Below are 19,025 nucleotides of genomic sequence, written 5' to 3' on the forward strand. Positions count from 1 at the left end.
TTTCACGGTAATTTTAAATATACATCACATTCCAAAACATAATTTTAAAAAAAAAAATCAAATAAATGTAAAAAAATTGTTAAGATTTTCCACTTACTAGTTGGTATCACAATAAAATGAAAAGTAATTTAAAAAGTTTCTCTTCAGTATAGGCTTTGGTATTTTTCTTATTTACTAACTCTAAATACATCCATACAACTGAAGTTATTTACAAGTTTAAAAAACAAATGTATTTCACATCATTAACTAGCTACTTTTTCATGTTCTATGCTCTTTTCCGCATCTCGTCAGTGGGCTTGAAAGCCAGACCTGCAGATGTTCTCATTCTGCAATGCAACAGCACATTTAACATTGGTGATTCCATTAATGATCTGTGAGCAGTTTAACCATCTTGAGACTGCTGAAAACCCTTTTCACAGCAGCATTGCTGTGGGGAAGAATTAACATGGTTTTTGCAAGTTTTGAGAGCACAGGGAAAACCATATCATTTTGCCTGTGCTGACACTGTGCTAGTAAAATTTTTTTTTCTGTTTTGGTAAGGCTGGTACAGGTTCCCATAATGAATAAGAGATAAACTCATAATTTATTCTGTCCATGTCATCTGGTCCGATGACATTCGGAAACCTGTTGGCAAGCTTCTCTACTTTGTGCCAATCTCCTGATGGCTTGTTGCAGGGATCAAAAATCGTAATATTTTTTAAACACATCATCCTCAAGAGGCAGGAGGCGATACAGCTCTTTAGTTCCTGTTTGAGAAAATTTTATGATATTCCAAATTCGGTGGTTAAATTACGGGTAAGGGTTGGATAAAAACCAGGTTTATTTAAAAAAAAAACCTAACAACCAGGTTTTTTTGGTTTTAACCAGGTTTTTCTATTGTGTTAATTTTTTTGGCTCTCACCACACTCAAACTATGCATATGTGTGTGCGTGTGTGTTTTATTAAATCCATTTATCCACTGATGATTCTAATACCTACCAAAGAGTTTGCACAAATATATTGTTAAAATACTAAAAGAAAAACTGTGACAGTACTACAGTGTGTATAACAGAATAAACTCGCCAAACTTAAATGTCATTAATAAATGCTTCAAGAAAACACACACACTCTTTTCCCTTTGCTCTTGTGGTTTATCAGTTAAAAGAAATTAAGCTTGTTCTTTCCTGTTTGTATTGCAGGTCAAACCTTTAAAAAACATCTGAGATGCTAACTACATGTAAGAAACCAGGTTGTTAGTCTATTTATTGCAGTACTGCTATGAACTGTAGAATACCATCCAATAAATTTTACATCCAAAGAATATTAAATTTAGCAAAAGCTACCCACATAAAGAATTTACCTCCTTTATGTTTCTGTTAGAGATACCAACTTGTTTACAAATTATGATTAAGTTGATGTGTTTAGTTTATATTAAACAAGCACTTTACCTGATTCAGTGTCTAACTTTTAGAAAACTGTCAAGTTTTTGCTGTAAATGTTAACAGTAAGTTGTTTTTCATTGGCAGACACAACAGCCTTGAAGCGTGGGTCTAACAACTTTGCTGTAAAATATGGCTCTTGCTTTTGATATAAAGAAAAGCATGCCTTCAATCCAAATTTTAATGCTTTGCAAAATGTGACACCTGACCCAACTTCACTAGAATGAGTTTGTGTAGTTATTCAAAAATGTTTCAAATGTTTCAATGTTTGAAAACAAAACTGGAATAACCATTGAAGCTGTATGTATCCTTTCTCCAGAAAGTTCTTCTGTGGCTTCATGCTGTGGTTTAAGAATTTTTACGTAACCTTCAACAAGTCGCCATTATTCACTCACACTAAGATTGTCAACATTTATCTGCCAGATGTCTCGTGAGAACAAGTTTGTTTTTAAGTAGCCTGTCAAGCATGAGGTACTTTGAATTCCATCTAGTCACACTGTCTACTGTGGCCGGCAGTTATCTTGGCGTCTCTCAGCGCGGGGGTGCGAGGACAGCGGGACCGGAGAAAGAAGAGGGGGTAAGCAGGCGACACGTAGCCGAGAGCCGTGTAATGGCTGTTAGGAAAATATCGCCCTTCAGTGTATACCCGAAAATGGAAGGCGAAGGTGGCAGCTCGCAGAGGCGCGGTAAAGTGATACATAGCTGAGAGCGGGAAATAATAAAAACTGTGATGCAGTTTTGTGATGAAGAAGCGAAAAATAAATGTCTGCTCGAGCCTTTACAGAGACAGACGGCAAGAGCAGCGAAGTACACGGGTGTGAGTGAACGGTCCATAGTCAGGATTCGTAAAGTCAGCAAAGAACGACTACATGACCCACAGACTACGCCAGAAAAAAACAGGTATTTTAAGTATTTAATAAACAATGGAAATATATCTTTACTACATTACTGTTACGTAGTGTATAGTGGAGTAAAATATTTGGGCAGTTAGGGTGTGTGTGAGTTGGGCGGCTATTAACAAGGTCTTGATAGCCTATTGTGGAGAAATGATGAGTATGAAGCATTGACGAAATGACAGAACGGGGAAAATGGGAGTACCTAGAGAAAGTAACAAGAATAGTAATAATAGTAATTAATTTTAACTTAATTTTGTTTTTCGTCACATAATACAATCAATTATCATGGAAAGAGAACTTCACACTTACATTAAACAAATCATATAATGTATATGAGGTTTTGAAGGTTATAATATGAATTCTAAAGTGGAAGTACAATGCAAATTGTATTTACATTTATAATAAATAATCGATTATAGGTGCATTAAAATATAAAGCCACACATACACAAACATTTTTTAAATGCCATTAACGTTGGTAGTCAGGTGTTTCCTAAACGACTGACATGAAGTTAAAGCAGCAAATATAACATAACAAGCTCCATGTTTACTTAAATGTACATCCAGCGCTAAATGGAACGTTTTAGGTACGGAAACGGAAATTGGCTCCTGCGTCATCAACTGTGAGATAGCTTTCGCGCGGAGACCTACAATTGCGTAATGTTTTGGTCGTTTGCTTTTTCTTGCAAGACTTTTAAATAACTTTGAGAACTAAGTAACCTAGTTTTCCAAAATAAATCGTGTCTGGTTTTCGCTAGTTACTGAGTTAACATTTCAATTAATTTTGGTTAGCATAATAATTAGCAGACACCGTAAGTATATTTAATAGGACAAAGTAAAACGTTGCAGGTTTAGATAATAGTTGGTTACTTTTCCTGACAGATGAGTACAAATATTCGAGCACAACCACTGCAATTTACACAATGTTACACTTATGTAATACAAGTAAAATTCATAGGATTTCTCACTTTTGGTTTGGTAACCCAGCGCTCTTAGCCAAAAGGCCTTACCGCCCTGGGGCCCCCACGGACGTGGATACAGACTTACGTAGTGTAGGAAGTCACGCGCCGAATGTTTTCTGTTCTGCTAGTACAAACCTGGCCGCTGACCTTGACAATAGGGTATCGCTTTCTCTTCGCTCTCCCCTCCCCACCAGACAGGACTAGGGAGCTCAGACGCCAAGATATCTGCCGGGCATAGTAGTCCCATTTCTTTTTGAATTTTGTGAAATGCAGAAGTTACTGATGTGCTGTGCTTGTAATGATCTACATTGCCACAAGCTTTTTTTTTTTTATCATACCTCCCATTCCTTCGTAAGTTTTTTAGCATCACTAAGAGCAAGCTGTCAGTTATGAGCAAAACACTGCAAGTGTATCAGGTAGCATAGAAGCAGCCAACCATTTCTTGTCATGAGTTTTGCCTTTGGATAATGAGAAAATCAGTGGTAGGTATCTTCAATACGTCTTTGTTTTGATGGGCCTGGTGGTTGTAACAGGTCTTGTAACTCATATTCTTTCTTCACAGTTGGGTGTTGCATCAGATGCCTTATGAGACCTGATGTGCTACCATAGCGTGTTTTAAGACTTTTACTGCACGTCTTGCATTTGGCACTTAGTTTATCGTTGCTTCTTGCAAAGTAGCTCCAGATATGCTAAACATTAACTAAATGATTAAAACCATAACGTGGAACGTGACCTACTGCCGCACATAAAATTTTACACCATTATTGTGAGTAATAATATCTACTCGTTTAAAACTCTCCTAATTTTGAAGACCTCACAATCCTCAGAAACAGTAACAATATAATTTAATCATATTTTCACTATGTGAGGAAAAAAAGAACTAGTGCTGCCATCTCTTGTCAGCCGTAACTTAACCGTGCCCCTTAGTGATGCACGGGCCAATCTCAGCAGTCTCTGATTTTTTGTTAATTTTTTTCTTGATTTTTCAATTTAATAAGTTAGATATTTCGATTTAATTCAAGTAAACACAATAATTAATACAGATATAAAATTGAAATGTGTGTTGTTAAACACAGGAAATGATAAAGGGGTATACTATTAAAATAATGTCTCGTTCAGAGCTGCGTTTCAGGCCATTCATTGCCCATTTATTTTTAGTTTTGACAATCATAATATACATAAATTTTTTATTGGAAGAAGTGGAATTTTTAAATAGTTTTGGTATTAAACGTGCCATTTTTCATAAACATTTGTTGTCTGTTCTTTTGTTGTAGGCCAAATGGCTTGCTGGCCTTAAGGGGCCCGCCTCGTCAGGGGTGTATGTGTGTTAGTGAGGCGGGATGATAAGCGCGACGCTCGATGGTATATCTAGCGCGGTATCGCCTCTAAGCTCAAGGCTCTGAACTGGCGCGCAGTCTTCTCGTCAATTGATAACTGTGAAATTTGTGCGGTGACCGTATTTTTATATCACGGGGAAATGAAGATAAAGGTGTAATGCAAGCCCCTTAAGTGCTTTCAAAAATCTGTACCACTTGTTTTACACCTAAAAATTACTCTGAAAACATGCGTTTCAGCCATTTTAACGCTTCTAGAAATACAGTTTAAAAACATGATCCAAAATTAAAAGTACTTTTCGGGCCTCAGCGAACTCTTAAATGCTTTTCGTAAACATACCCCACACTGATATCTTGAGTAGTTTTGAAATCGCGTTGTTTTTCCTGAAGCTCTGCGCACCGTCTGTGTGACCAGGTAGGCGGGCCCCTTAATAGAAGCTTTTGAAACTTAAGTAATTTTTGGTTTTTCCCAAAAATACCCTGGCCACATATTATTGCCTCCCGACAGGGAAAAAAGTAACACCCTCCTGAAGTTTTTCCCGAAAGTCAGGATCCCACACACCACTACTTTGTACTTATTCTAATAATACCCACCAAAATATATTTTTATATATATGAATTACGTAAATTAAATAACATGTACTCACCTGGAAAACTTAGTTTATGAAACTAATAGTATTGACTGCCATATTTAGGGACCCAAAAATATGAAGTACAAAATTTTCAGAAAATGACGAAATTCTGTTGTTAAAAAGTTTTCCCCAAAATTTCTCAACCTTTTTTTTTTTAATGTGGAACACAGCTGTTTATGCGAGTTGATCGTTACCATTTCTGAAAACGTCACGCTGAAGGTCCCAGATCTTTAACACTGGAAACAAATCTCAATAACAAAGTATTCAATATATCTAGAAAACATTTTTTTTTTTTACTACAGAGCCCATCTGATTTTATTTATGAACGCAACAAACATAAGTTAATCTTTGTGCTGTATTTGAACGTCTTGTATCTTCATATCTTTACTTTGGTTATTTAGTTGGTAAAAAAAAATTAAATGTTTACCAGAAAAGCTGCAATGCTTTTTATATTTTTACCTGTTATAATTGTATAAGTATTTCTTTCATTACTTAAAGTGACTCTAAAATTTTGTTTTTCAAATGAAGAAAAATGTGGTTTTACCTATCTTCTTGTTTATTTGCACTTAACATTTTAGAAACCTTATAGGTTTGGCCAAGAAAAAAGTATTAATTGTTTTGAGAAGGCATGTTACAATGTGAGTACTAATGTACATTAAGCTCGTCCCCACGTTTTTTTTTACTTTCGTTATTACTTCATCTAGAAATGTACACATTGTGTAGTTTCTACCCTGTTTATGCCAAAATTTAGAGTTGGTGTACTGCTTCATTTAGTACCTACCACATATTTTAATGCTTCAACAGTAAGTTATTTTAATTTTTTGGTTTGATTACAGAAAGTTATGGAAATTATCTTATGGATGTAATAAATAGGGCTGTCCGAATGTGACTTTTTCAATGCAAATCAAATGTGAATCAAATAATTGCAAATATTTGCGAATAGCGAATAATTTGTGAATATTTTCTAATTAAGTTCTAGGTAAAAATCTGAATAATTAGTCAAAATTTGGCATAAAATAAATTGTTGTTTAAAAGAGTAATGTTCTTTAGCTTTATATACATTTTTATGTCTTCTAATGGTTTAGTAATAAAACACAATCAGTGATATAGAAATGACTTCATCAAAAGCCAAGCCTACACCTTGCCATCAACATTACGTAAATTGCAGTGGAAAAAGACCAATTCCTTTACATGTTCTAGATCCAGGCATTGCCTCTTGGAAGTGACAATGTTCCCAGAAGCAGAAAAACAACGTTCTGAACTTCACTTCTTCTTCTTCTGAAAATTAAAAATGGCAAAAAAAGTTTATGAAAGTAAACAGATCTTCGATGTATCAGTTTTATTCTCCACAATAAATATTCGAGCGATTACCAATCAATATATCGAAGAGTTGTTTATTACAACTGCTCGTGAGCATGGTCAATATTACATTCTCGGAGACTTTTGTAATCAAGCATGTCAAGGCAAAATAATTTTTACTGAATTTGGTTTATCTTGTCTTTTTAATTTTATCTAATTATTTACGTAACATTTTCAGTAGTTTAAAAAGTGATTGCGCTGGAGCAATTCTAGCAACACAATTCTCTGGCCTAGACTGCTCTGCTGGCCATAACCACAAACGGACACCTTTCTTTTTTGCTGTAGCCATGATGGCCGCTGTGTTTACTTTTCTATCGTTAAAAAAAATTCTCTAGATTTGTATTAGTAAAATTAATAGAATGGTGACCAAAGAGTATGTGTGCATTAGTTTTTAAAGGTTATTATTGAAAGCTGATGCGCTGGCATTGTTTTAAATAGTTTTACACTTTTATATGGCACAAACATTGCTCGCCCAAAACTTGTGCTAAGGACAACTGGATATAATAAATTAATTATGCTACACACAATGTAAATTTTGCAGTAAAATCGTAAGCATTTATCATAATTCGCGGGTGCGCGGGAATAAGGGGATAAGTCAAATATTGGCAAAAAAATTTTATGGTATGAAATAAAGGAGAACAAGCTCTACAAATTGGTCCGAATGGGTTAAGTCTAGCACCCTTGTGTGTTATTCTATGGCACTGAACTTTTGGAATGATTAATTACTGATCTTGCATACTTGAAAGAACTTTAAATGTTTAATATCTTAATTTAAGTAATTTTGACATATCCCCTTTTTCCCGCGCACCCACGAATTTTCACGCTACATTGGCTTTAACTGTTCTCAGTATGCCCATTTACCTAACCTAAAATTTGATGTAAGTAAAGGTCCGCTTACAGTGTTTTTTTCTTCCATTAAGTCTCTCGGAAAATGATTTCTCGAGGTTCAACATATTATTGTAGCACACGTTTTGTCAAATAAAAGTAATATTTTAATACATTCGAAAACTTTCGAATATTTGAAATTTTCAAATACCTAATTTGGTTTCGAATGTGAATCGAATAAAATATTTGATTTGCACGAATATTTGCAATTTTGAATATTCGCACATCCCTAGAATAAACAACTGCTATAAAGTAATACATAATACAGTAATGGTAATGATATATGTATTTATTATCACTGTAGATTCATAAACATAATCGTACATTATTACATTTTCAAAATATGTAACAGGTTTTTGTACATGGGTTTTGTAAGCTTTGTCTTAAAAAATGAGGAATAAAATTTGAACACAACTTGAGAACAGAAATTGGAATCAACCCAACACTAGTAGTTTTAGTGCTTTTCACAGCACTGAGAAATGTAAAATATGTACACATAACACACGTTAAAATAAAACTTTACACACATACTTACACTGCCGCCATGTAAAACTACAGGCACTGAAATAAAACATAACACGTTATCACATATTATATTACTAGTCTCTTCCAAACGTTATCCGCACTGAAGGTAAAAAAAAATTCCACAAACTGCAAGAGGCGTAACACAATTTACCACATAGTAAATGCTGAGTATTGTCTTCATCTTCAAAATCTTAACCTAATATTTCAAAGTCTTCATCCGAATCGTCAAACTGGCGCTGCACATCATCAACAGCTGAAAAAAGTAAAACCTTTGAATAGCAGCATGGCAATTCAGGGGTGAAGGGTGGTTAACAAAGAAGGGAAACCAATAGTTGAAGTATTAAAAAAACTTGTGAAGATTTTATCAGGTAGAATTCAAACATAACTGTGAGAAGGAATTAAATACTGTAACTTGTAGTTAAAATTATTTATCTTGTTACTGGAGGCTTGGTGTAAAACTACAATCTCTACCTACCATATATCAGGGAACCAGCACATAAAATGCGGAGGGGAAAAGGGGGGGGGGGGGGGATAAAATGTTAAGTCTTTGCTATTGGGTCAAACTAAGCTCAAAAATAAAAATACATAACTTCTACAGTTTTTTCCATTATTTTATTTTGTTTCAAAGAGCTAACACTCACATGCAGAAACTGTACAATTATCAATTCTTTGGCAGAAACATGAATACCTAAGGAAAAAAAAAAAAACAGCATTGCTTTGAATGACTGGTTTTTATAGTGATTTTTTCCTTTTTATTTAATGATCCTTAACCTTTTATCTTGAGTCTTCACTAATTTTAAGGCAGAGTCATGATCACAGGCTTAATGAACTTTAGCCAGTAGTACCATATCTACACCGCAGAGGAGACGTCCCTGCATATGGATCGCATCTAAAATTTTGGGCATAAAATTTAACATTTTACAGGTAAGAGTCACCCTCAAATATGGGTCGCATTACATATATTTGTTTTTAGTAGAATTCTATAATTACAAGGGAAGCCTTTGTATACCAGATACTCCTGCATATGGAGCACATCTATAATTTTGGGCATACAAATCTAACATTTTACAGGTAAGTCGTCACCCTCAATATAGGTTGCATTACATATACAGTAGAATCCCGCCGATGCGACCCCCCTCTGATGCGTCCATTCCGTTTATACGACCGTTTTTTGAGAAACCATGAAAAATTTGAGCAGAGAAAGTCGAAAATTTGAGTAAAATCGGCTGAAAAACAAGTCTGTTACACTTTGTTGGGCGCTGTGTGTTCACGTTTATCTTGGCGAGCGCTGTACTGTAAGCAGGCAGACAAAAGACGGCTAAAAATAGATACCACCCCTCTAGACTGTCCACGCTAGCCAATACCGGTAAACTGCGCGCATCACCTGATAGCATCAACGCGCGCGTCTATTGCCGTCCCGGTCCCGGTCCCGTTTGACGATTGTGACTCGTTTTTCAATTTACACGGACTCGTGGATTCGTGAAAATGAGTATAAAGCGAGCCAATTTGTCGCTAATGAAAAATTATGAGATTATCCAGCAAGTGGATAAGAAGACAATTTCCAAGACGAAGATAGCACAGAAATATGGCATTCCGAAGTCTACTCTTCACGATTCTTAAAAAGAGAGAAGAAATTATAAATGCAGTACAGAAGGAAGGCAGCGCAACGTATTAGGTGCTTCAAGTGTGTGTGAGAGATAAGATAAAGAAGGTGAAGAGGGCGAGACCTGCCAGCCAATATATTTGTGGGAGGGGGAGACAGAGATAAAAGAGAGCGAGCCCTGCAGTAAGCTGAAGTGTTCAAGGTCGACAGCCTCACACACACGCACACACGCACATACGCACGCACGCGCGCGCCGCCAGACGGTGGCGACTGGCGAGTAGATGCGTGCGCAGCCAGCAGTTCCGCTCTCCTTCCCCTCACTTACCCGTCACACGTGTTTTTTTTTACGCTGTGAAGGGACGTGGAAAAGATAATTGCTTGAGCTGTCAAAATAAACATCGCTGACGGTAAGGACGGGAGCGCATCCTGTCGGTCTGTCGCTGTGATTATCTACTCCAAAAACATGTCACAGCATTTCAGGATAGCATTGTTCTTATATCTTTCGTTTATAGCCGAATGTTTTCTACCTGATCCACACAAGTTCCTTTGCCACGTTTTGAACGAAAATAACAACCAGCAGGCTAGCATAGCCGAACTCGCGTGACGCAAATTCACTTTATAATTGTGTGGAGGGAAGAGGGGGGGGGGGGGGGGGGGGGGGTTTAAAATTGGCTCGAATTCTCTATTGCGACCATTCCGTTTATAAGTCCGTTTTTCCGGAAACCGTGAGGGGTCGCATCAGCGGGATTCTACTGTATTTGTTTTTAGTAGAATTCTATAATTACAAGGGAAGTCTTTGTATACCAGATACTCCTGCATATGGAGCACATCTATAATTTTGGGCATACAAATCTAACATTTTAACATTTTACACGTAAGAGTTGCCCTCGAATAGGGGTCACATTATGTATAAGTTTATGTATGTATATACTATATATCTTTCTTTAGTAGAATTCTATAATTGTTTACCATGCCCCAGCTTATTGGACCGTTAACTATTTGGCAGTATGTTGCCATAGGGTCCTTCTTCTGCAAGCTTACTTTATTACAGGGGCAGCAGTCCTTTGCTCACTCCTCCCCATGCTTTTATGACTCATCCTTTAGTCCCCCAAACTACTAAAACAAAAAGGAGAAGACTAAGGGTTTTTTACACCCATTTTTCCCCTTCCAGTCAATTGCATTTTTTTATCCATCCCCTTCCTCAAGAGAGTAAAGTTGGAAAACTACTGTTTCTTATCAGTTCATAGTACAAAAATTAGCATGCACATTACGTTTCTTATGCGGGGCTGGAGGAATATAAAAGTTGTATGTACTTCACAACACTAATACTTAACTGCATGCTTTTCAAAGACCTACGACCGGAAAGTTTCCACAAACCTGAATATAGATTACTGCTATATGTGTGCGATTTGCAGCACGTTGGCTGCAGTGTTTATTATAAAATATTTCAGTAAAAGCGTGAGAAAACACACGAAAATAATAGTCTTAGAGCACAGTTGTCTCATAAAAACCTATTGTGATGGGCATGGGAAGATCATTACGTTGCCGGTTAATGTGTGTTTGCAACGGTGGAAGAGGGAAGGAAAACTATCAACAGTGCTGGAGATGTAGTCACGCACAAAAACAGTGGGTAATTTATTTTTAGAATTTCCTGTTTCCACCCCTCTAGTCATACACCAGTGCAGCAACCAGCCAAGTCACTTGCTAAATATAGACTAGACGGGTAGCAGATGTAACGTAACAGTGCAGTTCACAGTGCTGACATATTTGAATAAAACAGTTTATACTCAATCATGAAGTTATATTTACACACATATTAAACAGTAGAGTACATCATTAATTTAGTTTTTACCTAAAGTGGAGAACTCACATAATGATCACACTCCACTTTTTGAAACTCAAATCTGGCAACCCATATATTGATAAACACGGTACATAACATTAATACAGCAGATTGCTGGTTTACAGTTTCAATGTGTGACCTAGTGTATCAGTCTTCATCTAGAAACATTTTGTTCTCCTTCCTGATCCACTCAATATTCTATTCCCTACTTCTCCTTCTCCTCACCTACTTGGAAACAAAACTAGCCCTCAGTTTCCTTTTGCTGTTAGAGCCGTGCTACTTTTATCTGCTGAAGGATGAGTTTATATAACACTTCAACAATTCATTTTCATATAAATACTCATAGTCACTGTTCTAACAAACACACCATTATTTAATAACATTCTTTCTAATTAATAAGACACATTTTGCATGCATATTTCAGCACACATCTTTCTTAAAAGCTTCAAATCATATGAACTTTGTCGGATAGATTTTTGCATACTCTCATCTTAATCCAGAACTTCTGGAAGTGAACATATGCTATTTGTTGTACATGATACAAAATAAAAATACGTAATGCCAGTGGCGGACCTAGACAATTTATTTCAGTGGGGCCCTTGTATCTCGGTGGGAGGGGGGAGGTCTTAGACTGGAGTATGGAATACCACTAGGGAAAGGGGGATTTGTGGTCACTATCCCGGAAAATTAGAAAATGAAACTTTTGAGCCTACATGGAACCTAAATTTCGACGATGGTAAAGAAATTTTCTTTCGTGGTAATTTGTAATTGGGTTAGTTTTATTAATGCGTACAATTTAATTCTGGTGAAATCTGGTCATTTTATAAGTCTATAAAACCTGTGAATATTTTTAAAAGTGAAATCATAAAAAAATATAAAAAATCAAAAGCAAAAACAAAAAACAATATTTCCTTTTTTTATTTACATACATACGCTATTTTTTGCACATAAAATATAATTAATTATACAAAGAAGAAAAATAAAAATACGAAAATAAATTTTAATTGTTTTTGTACAAATACTCACTATATAATTATGTAAATTAGTTGTAAAATTAATTTGGTACAAAATCACATGGGTGAATTTTTTCCCCTCACTTATGAAAATAAATGGTTATAGGAAAAAAAACCAACTACAACATTTCAAGGCAAAATATTACAACACCAACTCATCTCACAATACAAGCTCTTGTAACTTTTTGCTTTTACTGCACTTCATTAAAATATAACCCTGCGACATTTTTTCCGGCTGAAGTCTTCTATGAGATCAGTGTAATCTAGACTGTTTGACAACTCATTTTCAATGGAGAGGAGGGCTAAAGATGATAGTCGATCTTGTGTCATGGAGTTTCTTATATAAGTCTAAATAAGTTTTAACTTGGAGAAACTCCTTTCTGCAGATGCTACTGTCACAGGAATTGTACCTATTATTCTCAATGCTACAAAAATGTTTGGGTATACATCTATCAAGCTATTTTGTACAATGTACTTAAGAACTGAAAATACATCGTCTTGTTCTCCATCGTAGACAAAGGCCAACATTTTAAATTCTTCATAGAGTTCCACAGCGTCAATATCACTTTTATCTCCAGCGCTCAATGAAATTTGTAGCTCTTGACAATTATTCATCAGATCTTCATCACTCATGTTCTGTAGACCCTTTATTTGATACATAAAGCCAAACTTGCTTTTATAGGTCTTCAAAGCTGCAAATCTTGGCTGATAGCTCATTCGTCATTGCATATACTACCACCAGAAAATAGTTTATTTTGAAATTATCTTCAGGTGGAAGATCGGGAGCTTCATCTTCTCTTTCATAGAAGAACATTTTCTTTTTACACCGTCTTCTGCTGTTCTTAAACACGCTATTGATGCCAACTTCTTCTGCTACTTCTCTATCTGTTACCAATGCCGTATTGAAGCCACTCAGACGATATTCATCTAACCACTTGACCAAATGTTTCTAAGTGCTTAACTGCCACACTTAAATGCACATTTACGTTTCGCCATACCTTACTGATGGTGTTTTTTTTTGACAAGAATATTGTACCACACCACAAGAAATGCAACAAACTCGTATGTAGTAATTTCGTTTTCTAACGATTGACACTCACTTATTAAACCACAATCTGTGTTACTCTTACGAAGACTTGACAAAGCATCATTGCTTAGCTGATACCTCACAGCTTTTACAGATTCAATTCTGCACTCCCATCTGGTTTCGGAAAGAGGTTTGACAGAAATGTTGACATGCGACTTCAGAATACCCCATCGTTCACTTGAGCAAGAGAAAACTGTGTACAGTCTTTGCAAAAGACCAAAAAATGTCTGCGCTTGAGCATGAGATGAAACAGCGTCTACCAATACTAAGTTCCAGCTGTGACTTTCACACGGTACAAAGAATGCAAGAGGATTAATGTTGAGTAGCCTTCTTTGTACACCGCTCTTTTCCCCATGCATGTTAGCACCATTGTCATAGCCTTGACCCCTACAGTTGAAAATGGACAAGCCTAACTCCTCCAATTTGTTTATTATGTAATCGGCCAGCTTTTCACCAGTAGTTTTTTCTACAGCTACAAATTCTACTAAATTTTCCTCAATTTCTGCAGTGTCTTGGTTTGTTATTCTTAGAATTATTGACGATTGTTCAATCCGAGATATATCTCGAGTGCAATCCAAAATGATTGCAAAGTACTTATTCTTTAATACTTTATCTATTATTTTAGCTCTAACATGATTGGCCATTATGTCGATGAATTCATTCTGAATAGTTTTACTCAGGTAGTGGTCTCTGGCAACTGTCTTGTTTATAGTTTGGTGCAAGTGCTCTCGCAATGTTGGGTCAAATCATGCAATAAAATTAACCAAATCCAAAAAAAATTCCACTGTTATTCGAATTGGACAACCTCTCTTCATGCCCTCTGAAAGCCAAGTTATGAGTAGCCAAAAACTGTACGATGGCTAATGGCCTTTCTAAAATGTCTCTCCAGCGTTGTTGTTCAGCTCGAATCTGGGCCTGGGTTTGTGAATCAAAAGTTTTTTTCACAAGAAAGGCCGTTTTTTAAACTAAGCCATTTTACCATGCATTCTTTGTGAAACTTGCTCTTTTCGTGAGACTAGAGCACCTCGGATATATGCTTCCAGTCACTCATACCTTCATTCACTGTTGGGATTAGGTCTTAGAAAGAATAAACGACATGCAAAACAGTAAACAGCATCTTTTGACTCGGAAAAAACTAACCATCGCCTATCTTGCTCTACACAAAGTGTTTTTATATAATGTGTGTGTGTGTAAAATGTCGACCACTTTCATTTTTGGGGTAAGATTTATTGTATACCCTCATGGGGCCATTTCGAACTATACTAGTTATTTGTAAGACACTTAATTGTTTAGGCCATAAAAAAAGGTCACTCACAGTTACATTGGTAGGTAAGGTATCGATTTCCTCACGGATGTCGAAGTCCGCATCGTTATCCTCTAATGGCACATGTGCAGATGATGATGACATCGACTCAGGGCACATCACTGTGGCTACTGAGTCTTAACTCTGCAGCGACAGTAACTTCTTCCTCTGCCATCGTTGAATATTGCACGCACAGATGTTCAGATGACTCAGACATACACTCGGAACACATCATTTTTTTTCAGGGGAGATTCACTTTGGCTACTGGGTAATTTTATGTCTTTAACTTCTGTTAATGGTATTGAATCTTGAATGCACAACTGTTCCTTATCTCCAGTAATTTTATCAGTCTTTAAATATTTTGTTAAAGAACCACTTAATTTTTTTCAAGTTCTTTGTATTTTTAAATTTTTTTTTCCGTTTGGAACTGCCAAAATAATATTTCCTACCAAAGTCACGATCACGAGAGGTCATTGTAAATTAATCTGACTGAAACTAACAAATAAAAATTTCAGCCTTTATTATGAAACTGTCTAATTAAAAATAACTAACCCTATTAATAAATATCATTGAAAGTAGTTACAACAAAATAACAGGACAAACGAATAGAGATTCAAAATGTGCACTGCACGATACATGACTTAATATTTCCACTGATCTGGCGACACTGCAGTAACAACATTGGTCTGTAACGCGTACGTTCACACCCCCTCCACTTTTGAATATCGTAAAAGGGAAGGGAAGGCTAATTATCAGCCTCTGACTACAGTCATGTAAATTGAGAAGGTTGAGAGGAAGTTTAGGGTATACATAGAGACTAGGGATGGGGCGAATCCTGATTTCCTCGAATCCGAATCCTAACTCGAATCCTCGACTGGAATTGCCAAATCTCGAACCCAAACCCGAATCTTTTAATAGATGATGTCCACATATCTAATGTAAGTGAGATGTATTCTGATTGCACTAAAAGTCCCTTGACTTTATCACATGTAGATTGGTACATTTCTGGTATAAGTGTATATAAAGACAACAATTTTTTCTTGAGAAATTTCAGTTTTAGTACAGATTAGCGGTTAGGATTTTTTCTATAAATAAGCTAGAGGTCTGCGAGCCTAAGAATTTTACTTCGAGCCGAGCTCGAGCTTTTGTGGTACAGTTACACTTTTGGGAAATTATTTTTATCTTAAACTTAATATCATGTTTGAATAAAGTATTAAAATGAAGTGGGCTTATTAATTTTGGGTAACTATTTACAGAGTGTGTTTACATTTTGCACTGCTAGAAAAAAAATAACATTTTTTTTCATTGAATCTTACCTGTTTCCATTGGTTCATTAGTAACTGATATCATCCAACTAACATAACCAAGTATATGTTTGTGTAAATGTAACATATCTTTGGAAAAATTTCACCCTTGTCAATTTTTCTGGAGTCCTTACTGAGCTTCAACAAACTTAGCACCAAAAATCATGTTGTTTGAAAAGTACATTCACATTGTTTCAACATTTCCACTTTTCAGCACAATAATTCTGAGAGAGATTGTCACACAGTATTAAATTCTGTTCTTTAATCTATCATTCAGAACAATAATTTGTTCTGCACGTTCATGAGTTAAATTAGCTCTACGATTGGAGATAGTGTTTCCAGCAAAAGAGAAGCGTCTCTCGCTGGCAACCTGCTTGGCTGGAATGCTTTAGTAAAATTGCTTAACCTCAAAATTAGTGTCATAAATACATATCTGTAACTGGTCATTAAAGTTTAATCAATTGAAAGTAATAAAAATAAAAACATTTTACTTCATTCAATTTACACTTGCAAAAAAAACATACACACAATAAACCTACATGGAAATTAAAGTCTTTTTCAATATCCTGAAGTCTGAAGTATGTTTACTCATGTCATTAAATGTAGAGCTGTATTGAAGAAGCCGATTTTGCCAATATTTAGTTGAATCGGCATTTCTGCCGACTTCCGATACAGTACGCTCATTAATTTTCGGCCGATATTACTGAAAAACGAAAGAGACTGCCATAACCTAAAAATCCACGAGTACCATTTTCACTTTTCGTAGTAGTACTGCATTCTTTCAGATCGCATTATTTCTTAGCAACATGTGCCAACCGTACATATCAAAGTTTAACATCATCTTTTTTTTAAACAATGTTCTTTAATTTAATATGTCATAAATAAATAATACATTACTATCACGGTAAATATACATCTCAGTTGTTGCGGTAACTATAGTGCAAATATGGTAGCTATCATGCTTCTGTAGTAATTATGGTATTCTACAAAGAATCTTTAGTTCTTTTTATGGTAATTATCTTAAAATAACTATTGGGTTTGTACTGTAGTTATGGTACATCATCCATATTTCTTCGTATGTTGTTGTTCATTTGTCTTTTCTTCATATTTACGTGTGCCATTATTTGAGACAAGAAGTTTCAGAAAACATTTTAACGGACATTATAACACACATTTAATGGCGTAAATGACGAGACCTCGGGCAATTTAAACGCTTTATACGGAAAAACCTACCATGCGGGACCTCGTAAGCGAGTTTTACTGTATTTTTTACTGTATTTTTTTTCCCGTAAATAGTAAAAACCGAATCCTTTGACGAATCCTATATCAGACCCGCCGAACCTTCGAATCCCTAGGATTCGGCGGATTCGGCGAATATTGGATTCGGTCGCCCCATCCCTAATAGAGACCTATACTTTCAATTCCTGTGATAACAGGCAGCAGTAATATAAACATAAAACAAAAAAAAAAAGCACAACTGTACAGTATGTACTTTTCACCGACCTTCCCCAGAGATATATCAGAGGAAAACGACACTCAGAGCAAAGCCTTTTTGTCGCCGTATCTGTGATAACTGTAACATGAAGCAAACACTAATCAGCATCGCCTGCTGGAAAGTGTCAGGTAATGTGATCCACATACTGCCAACCCGATTATCTGACACTCGTCCCCTGCATGTTGCGGGTAATACATATAAAAGAGGTTCTAATAAACATTAGGGGTGTACAACTTAATTTCGAACACCTTACATGACAGGTGCTAGGGTGAGGGCAGATGCGGGGCCCCACTAGGCGCGGGGCCCTGGGCGATTTCCCGGGTCGCCCGGCCCTGGATCTGCCCCTGCGTAATGCAACATATGTGCTACATCGAAAGGTCCAGTTGGGAGTGCACGCACAAAAAAAAGTTATGGGAAAAAAATCCTTTAATAAAGTAATGCAGTAACAGTTGCTATCTTATATGAAATGACCAGTAAATATCATCAAATATTGGCGAATGCACTTAACCAAAACATATTTTTGCTTTCCATCCCATCACCTGAATTTTCATTTAGGAAGAAGAATAAATAATATTAAACACAAGAAAGACCCAGTAAATATACATCTATGCTAAAAAAAATTACATTTATTGCTAAACTAACAAGACATAACATTTAAATTGTGATTAACTCAAACTTCTGGGTGGAAGGCAAAGTTTACGAAACTCTCGATATTTGTAAACAGACATAAAAATTTCTGTGAATTTAATCAGTATTCAAACTTAGCAATTTAAAGAAGATAACTGAAAATTTCGCCACTATTTACTATTTTATAAAGATCTGAATAAGAATAAAATCCACATTGACTGGTGAAGCAGAAATGTTCACGTGCTGAAAGTCGGAAGAAGGTAAGACTCACGGAGGCAAGCAGTGGCTCCCAGCGCCTCCTCTGCACCTTCTTGGACCGGAGACCACTGCTGAGGACGATCCCTGCTCAGCTCGAACAGGGGCTGCTTCTCAGGCCCCACCAGTCGCTCCTGGATCAGCCGGCACAGCTCGTCAAACTCCTTCTCCGTGCGGCAGAAGAAGCACTGCGCAAACACACCGCTGCTCGTCACGACCTCGTGTGTGCCGGCCAGACATATAGAGGAAAACCTTATTTACTTATTTGGTTTTGAGTTTCGTCAAAACCAAGGCATTCTGTCAAATGATACAGGATGACTGATCACGTTTCAAATCAAGGTTCTTCGGGATCGGGCCCTACGTATTATCATTTCATCACTCAGTTCAAATGAAAAGTGCTGACATATTAAGAGCTGTACAGGTTTAATGCTATCCTGGATTAAAAATCACTCTGCTCCATTTGTACACTTGCAAAGTACAATTTC

At 36.3% G+C, this 19,025-nt stretch overlaps 1 protein-coding gene across 1 annotated transcript in view; it reads right to left on the reverse strand.

The window, feature by feature from the left end:
* Nucleotides 1-7,753: 7,753 nt before the first annotated feature.
* The window catches only part of LOC134536800 (cysteine protease ATG4B), a 36,220-nt gene continuing 24,948 nt past the window's right edge, over nucleotides 7,754-19,025 (reverse strand). The window contains exons 9-10 of the mRNA XM_063376740.1: nucleotides 18,557-18,728; nucleotides 7,754-8,263 (exon numbers count right to left, since the gene is read on the reverse strand). Of these exons, the coding sequence (XP_063232810.1) occupies nucleotides 8,202-8,263; nucleotides 18,557-18,728 (234 nt within the window). The 3' untranslated portion in view covers nucleotides 7,754-8,201. The remainder of the gene's footprint in view (nucleotides 8,264-18,556; nucleotides 18,729-19,025) is intronic.

This window comes from Bacillus rossius, chromosome 1, assembly GCF_032445375.1.
Source record: "Bacillus rossius redtenbacheri isolate Brsri chromosome 1, Brsri_v3, whole genome shotgun sequence".
Lineage (NCBI taxonomy): Eukaryota > Metazoa > Arthropoda > Insecta > Phasmatodea > Bacillidae > Bacillus > Bacillus rossius.